Raw genomic sequence first — 5,997 nt, 5'->3', positions numbered from 1 at the left:
TGCGTGCGTGCGTGCGTGCGTGCGTGCGTGCGTGCGTGCGTGCGTGCGTGCGTGCGTGCGTGCGTGCGTGCGTGCGTGCGTGCGTGCGTGCGTGCGTGCGTGCGTGCGTGCGTGCGTGCGTGCGTGCGTGCGTGCGTGCGTGCGTGCGTGCGTGCGTGCGTGCGTGCGTGCGTGCGTGCGTGCGTGCGTGCGTGCGTGCGTGCGTGCGTGCGTGCGTGCGTGCGTGCGTGCGTGCGTGCGTGCGTGCGTGCGTGCGTGCGTGCGTGCGTGCGTGCGTGCGTGCGTGCGTGCGTGCGTGCGTGCGTGCGTGCGTGCGTGCGTGTGTGTGTGTCACAACAGAGATAAGAACCCCGCGGTTCGTAACTTCCGCCGTATTTAATGACTCCAAATCCTCTCTGTTGTGTGTGCGTGCGTGCGTGCGTGTCCGGCCAACCAAGGCAAGACCGCTAGCGTGTCCTGCCAACTAAGGCAAGACCGGGATGGGAACACTGGTGTATGTGAAGGAATAAAAACATTAATTATTTTATCAAATGTTCAAATTGATGTTCTTCGACAACTTGGCAGTGTCCTAAGCGAATGTAAAACGTATCGATAACGTTAGTCAAAAAATTGGGTGTGATTGAATTTGAAACGTTCACTATTTTTTCCCGCAGCTATACTATTGCGCAGCTGCCTAGTTCTAAATAAAGCCTTCTGATTGGTCGGTCCAAGGAGCCTTTAATTTCTTGCGCAATCGGTTATTACTATTAAAAGAACTAAAATATAGTTAATTTCTAAGTTAAATAACCATATGGAACTAGAACAATAACCAATTAGTAAAATTAATTAATAATGAAAATAAGGGCAAATGGTTAAATAATTGTTCTATATTCCATAGGCATAATGCAGTAATAGATGCGGTACTTAATTATTAGTTGAAATATGGTTTTGAAAAATGACGGGACGTCACAATCGTAAGCAAATTGATCAACCACAGTCGATTATTCCGAGAACATTCGACTGCGATTGGTCAATTTGCTTACGACTAACGACATACGGCTTATTGTAGAACGGGCCTTATTATAAATGTTTAAGAGCCGTTTTAATGCGATACCAAATATTACCAATCAACCACCAATCGATTGACAAAAAGAAAATTTCCAAAAGTCAAAGTGGGAGGGCTAACTTTGAGAAGTTCAATTTCACCAAGTCCGGTTAGATGAACCGACGGTTAAAATTAGCAAGGTGGCCAACAGAAAATAGAGGGGAAGGAAACCCAAGCATTCATATCATTTCAGTTGGAACCTTGCTAATTTTAACCGTCGGTTCATCTAACCTTGGTGAAATTGGCCCTTAACCCAACCCGGTTCAATTAATCACTATATTTTACTATGAATTCAAGCCTTTTATTGGCAGAGACGATGCAATGACGTCATTAATCGCTTTATGTCCGTTTCTACTAGAGACCCTTTATGCTGTGTTCCGATTCCCCACCCGATATTAAAGCAGAGAGAAGCCTGAGAGGGGCCACGTCGCCGTTTTTTCTGTAACGCTTTCTCTAGCCGGTACAGTGGCGCTAACTGGATCCATTTTAGACCATATTTTAATCGCATAAATCTTATCAAACCATTATAATTATTTTCAAATCGATAAAATACAAAATAAAAGTTTTAGTTTTTATTTTATGTTTATGTATTGTAAATAAGGGAAGATCCTCGCTGCTGGAGAGTCGTCGAAAGCGAGAGCGAGAACGAATGAAGAGCAAGCGAGATGACTAACATAAAGAGTTCCGAAGTCTCTCTCGCGAGACTCCTTGGCTGCAAAATAAAAACTTTCTTGAGTCTCTAGAAATTAGCTAATCAGGGTCGGTTGTTCCACCTTCAGATAAACTATGAGGTAATTTATCTAATGGTTAAAAATCTGATTTGCGTTGTTCCACTTTTCGGTAAAATTCATCTCCCTGGTAAATGACCAGTACCAAAAGATAAATTACACGGCACTCTCGGTACCGTGTAAACCACTTATCTGACAGATAAGTATGTGGTGGGGATAGAAAGCACATACAGTGGGAGATGCGCTGGTTAGATTATCCGAAATTTTATCGATTTGTAATATATTAATTATTTACGATAAAGAATTTAAATATCACGATATCAAAAATGAACCGGGTTTGTGCGAAAATCAACTTCTGTATGGTGACGAAAATTATGATGAAGGATCTGATGAAGAAATAATAGTGATGATTCGCAAACGATATACAGTTCGTCCGCGTCCAGATTTATTTAACGAATATGATAATATAGAATTTGTAAAACGGTTTCGGTTTCGCAAATGCACTGTCCAAAAGATTTTAACTCTTAAGAAGCAGGACTGACAGGTAAATATTAAACGTATTTTTTTTAAGGTTATTTTTGTATAATGAAAATCATGCTGTATCACCACTACATCAGCTATTACTTACTTTAAGATTCTATGCAACTGGAACCTTTCAAGTTGCAATTGGTGATTTTGGTGGCATTCACAAATCCACCATGTGCAGGATTATAAAAAAAATTACAGAAGCAATAGCATCTTTACGTCCACAATATATTCATTGTCCTAATTCAAATCAAAGTCTAAGGCACACAAAAGAAAGTTTTTACAACATTGCTCGTTTTCCTAAAGTCATAGGAGCTATTGATTGTACTCATGTTAAAATACAATCGCCAGGTATGTATTAGGTTGAAAATAATAAATAGTAAATCTACAGTATTTCATCCATATTGCTTTTATTTATAGGTGGAGAAGAGGCTGAAGTATACAGAAGTAGAAAAGGGATATTTACTATAAATGTGCAGGCTGTTTGTGACAGCACTTTAAAATTTTTAGATCTTGTAGCACGATGGCCTGATGGCCTGGTTCAACCCATGATTTTTAATGCTAGCAGAATACATGCAAGATTTATTAATGGCGAAATGGGAGATGCACTATTACTTGGTGATAGTGGTTACGCTTGTTCCAATTTTTTATTGACATCACTACTTGAAACGCATACTCAAGCTGAACAATTATATAATGAGTCTCAAATACGAACACGAAATGTCATTGAAAAAAGTTTTGGAGTATGGAAACGAAGATTTGCTGCACTGGCATTTGGTTTAAGAATCAAACCCTTAACTGCACAAGCTGTAATAATGGCTACTGCAGTACTACATAATGTTGCACGAGACGAAGCAGAACCTGATCCTCTAGCCGATTTCGATGTTGAAGCTGCATTAGAGGTATTAGAAATTCAAGAAGTACAATATCATAATGGCATTGATAATGCTAATGTACGACGGTCACTAATTGATACATATTTTGCACGGTAATATATTATTTTCTATACATTTGGGGATAACTATTTTTTTCTGATTAACACAATTTTTGTTTATAGTCTTGTCCGTTGAGGTGTACAATTGGTAAAAATAAATATATTCTGACATCAGGAATGAAATATTTATGTTGTAACATGTTATAAACTATTATAGCATAACCTTAACATCTATTTTATGTAATATATATTAATATAATAAATAAAAAAAGGTTATATATGAATCAATCTGTCTTTGAGCAATATTTTTAATTCAGCTTCCTTTATCTGTTTTTGCAGGACCCTTATTTCTTTTTCAACTGTAGCGGCCTTTAGTCGTTCTTCATTTAATTTCAGATCTGCGAAAAATTGTTTTTCTTTAATCTCCAGTTCTTTCTTTAATATCTTCATTCTTGTTTCGTGAAGTTCTTACTTCATGTCTTGGTCTCGATCTGAGGTTTCATGTGGAATTTGCTGATGCATTTTCTTCAATCTTTTATTAGTGCGTAGTTCTGGCGCTATTGTTTTTCTCAATATAGAAACACCAGTTTCCTTAGTAGTTATACCACCAGTAGTATTTCTTTTCTTCTTACATCCTCTATTATTTTCTTCATTGTCTGACGTTTTAGTTTCTCCATTATTTTCTTTGTTTTCATTATTCATTAAGAAATCTATGTCTATTTCTGTGTCAAGTGATCTTGTAGGGCTATTCTGTTAGATAAAGAATGTGTTGTTCATTATTTTATTTCTGCCTTAAAATATGCGTATTGATACATTTACAATATACATACTATCTCCAGATGTATATTATCAACATGTATATTGTTGTTTGTTCCCGTGGAATTCATCTCTATATCTGCAATTGTTGCATTTTCTTTGCAGGTTTCTGTTGAAATCCCATAAAATATTTTTAAAGCTATCTTAAATAAGATAATATATATCTCATACATAACTCTTATAAAATGATATAAAAGTACCTAATGATTGATCACTATCCCATATAGATGGTAGACCTTCTATGGATGATGGCAGCATCGAAAGGATACTTTCTTCAATACCAGTTAAGGGCCGAATTTCTGGTTTACCTCCACCAGTCTTAAACTGTTCCATTCTATTATGGGCCAATTTCTTTTTGATGCTTTTTTTAATATCCTCATATTTTGCTTTCAATGTTTTTTTAGATCGGAATACTTCGCCAGAACTAGAGTTAAATGCTTTAGCTACCTTTTCCCATGTAGCATCCTTATCTCGCCAAGTTAAAGCATCTGTTTTTTTGCACTCTATTATATTTTTAAATTCTTGTATAATGAGGACCAATAATTCAATTTCTTTATTAGAGAAATTGGAACCTCTTTCTCTCTTTTTTGGTTCGGCCATCTATTTAGCATAAATTATTAAAATGTATAAAAGTTATTATCACCTATAATATATTTATTTGTTATATGTAGATAATTGTTATATCTTACTTGAATTCTATTATTATTTTATATGAATGGGTAATAACACTCCGCCAGAAAATAATAACGGTTAGGATTGTTGATATTACATGCATCCAGTGAGAAGTTATATTATAGTACAGCATGCACCCACTTGAAGTTGCTAATACACGTTTCCGGAAGTAATTATCGTGATATATCTCTCTTAGGCTGCTGGTAACTACCAATAGGATAAATAAACATAACAACGCTCACGTATAAGTAGCTGGTAAACTGCCCGATAAAATTTACCCTGTAGGTAGTAATCTGTCAAGTAAGCTGAGATTTATCGGAAGATGGAACAACCGGCCCTCAATGCGCTTAATAAGTTTGTCGTACGACAAATGTAAAGCCTGCGGCACACGGTACGATTTTTCGTACTGATTTTGTTAATTGATTCGTTGCGTGCTGTTTAGCAAAGTATTCTACATGTTCCAATCATAAGAGTGTTACTAGTTTTGGCTTCACACGTGCAGATTATCTTACGTGTTGGGTTAATATTTTAGTTATAAGATTTCTAGAGATTTCAACCAAATTCTTCAAGACTCTAAAAATCCTGTAGATAATAGCCAATGATTGCTTATCTAGTCAAGATACGATTCAAGATATTTATTATGGAAGAATTAATAAAATTTTTTAAATTTTATTGGGTTAGGAAATCTGTCATTTTTAATTAATTATATACATATTCAATTAATATCACCATAATTATAAATAAAATACATAATTACTTATATATATATCTTTTGTCTTTATATTTACTTTATTATTATTTTTATTTTTTGCGTTTTTGTTGTAATATCCGTCTGCAGCTAGCAACAAAACCATTGTGAAATATAGCACCGAACCTATTACCAAAAACTAGCATGCTAGCACGCACAGCAACACGCAGCACATAATATTTCAAGTTGCATAGCCATTATAATTGCTAGCAAAATGTCTCGCATGCGATCTAGTATGCAAAATCGTACCGTGTGCCGCAGGCTTTAGATTTTAAGCCCTAAGTGCCGGTCTACAATAGGTGATTTAAGCCCTAAGCCTTAGTGCCGGTCCACAATAGATGATTTAAGCCCTAAGCCTTAGTGTCGGTCTACAATAGTGATTTAAGCTCTAAGCCTTAAGAAATTGACCAATCACGATCAAGTATGAGGAGAATACTCGACTGTGATTAGTCAATTTCTTAAGGCTTAGGGCTTAAATCACCTATTGTAG

At 36.4% G+C, this 5,997-nt stretch overlaps 2 protein-coding genes across 4 annotated transcripts; one reads left to right on the top strand and one right to left on the bottom strand.

Moving 5' to 3' along the window:
* Window positions 1-1,718: 1,718 nt before the first annotated feature.
* Window positions 1,719-3,555, top strand: LOC115241016 (putative nuclease HARBI1). Of its 2 annotated transcripts, none has more exons than XM_029816526.1 (4): window positions 1,719-2,356; window positions 2,447-2,688; window positions 2,758-3,239; window positions 3,395-3,555. In XM_029816526.1, the coding sequence occupies exons 2-4, from the start codon at window positions 2,511-2,513 to the stop codon at window positions 3,476-3,478; spliced, it is 744 nt and encodes a 247-aa protein (XP_029672386.1). In that variant the 5' UTR covers window positions 1,719-2,356; window positions 2,447-2,510; the 3' UTR covers window positions 3,479-3,555. The 2 variants fall into 2 exon arrangements, with proteins under 2 accessions (XP_029672386.1, XP_029672385.1); XM_029816525.1 differs by having other exon boundaries at window positions 1,741-2,356; window positions 2,758-3,325.
* On the bottom strand, window positions 3,443-5,510 carry LOC115241015 (myb/SANT-like DNA-binding domain-containing protein 3). Of its 2 annotated transcripts, none has more exons than XM_029816522.1 (6): window positions 5,038-5,510; window positions 4,777-4,966; window positions 4,288-4,687; window positions 4,102-4,196; window positions 3,744-4,021; window positions 3,443-3,669 (listed from the first exon to the last, which is right to left on the bottom strand). In XM_029816522.1, exons 3-6 carry the CDS (start codon window positions 4,685-4,687, stop codon window positions 3,654-3,656), a joined length of 789 nt encoding a protein of 262 aa, XP_029672382.1. In that variant the 5' UTR covers window positions 4,777-4,966; window positions 5,038-5,510; the 3' UTR covers window positions 3,443-3,653. The 2 variants fall into 2 exon arrangements, with proteins under 2 accessions (XP_029672382.1, XP_029672383.1); XM_029816523.1 differs by having other exon boundaries at window positions 4,288-4,669.
* Between the last annotated feature and the right edge of the window lie 487 nt (window positions 5,511-5,997).

Source organism: Formica exsecta, unplaced genomic scaffold (assembly GCF_003651465.1).
Source record: "Formica exsecta isolate Colony F162 unplaced genomic scaffold, ASM365146v1 scaffold461, whole genome shotgun sequence".
NCBI classification, from domain to species: domain Eukaryota; kingdom Metazoa; phylum Arthropoda; class Insecta; order Hymenoptera; family Formicidae; genus Formica; species Formica exsecta.
The sequence above is the reverse complement of the archived record's forward strand: the minus strand, read 5'-3'. Positions and strand labels throughout refer to the sequence as shown.

Coding starts and splice junctions, on each gene's coding strand:
- LOC115241015 (XM_029816522.1), bottom strand. CDS start 4,687: ATGGCCGAACCAAAAAAGAGAGAAAGAGGTTCCAATTTCTCTAATAAA. Junction 4,197..4,287: donor GGATAGTGATCAATCATTAG/GTACTTTTATAT, acceptor GGATTTCAACAG/AAACCTGCAAAGAAAATGCA. Junction 4,022..4,101: donor ATAATATACATCTGGAGATA/GTATGTATATTG, acceptor TTTATCTAACAG/AATAGCCCTACAAGATCACT.
- LOC115241016 (XM_029816525.1), top strand. CDS start 2,511: ATGTGCAGGATTATAAAAAAAATTACAGAAGCAATAGCATCTTTACGT. Junction 2,689..2,757: donor TGTTAAAATACAATCGCCAG/GTATGTATTAGG, acceptor TTTTATTTATAG/GTGGAGAAGAGGCTGAAGTA.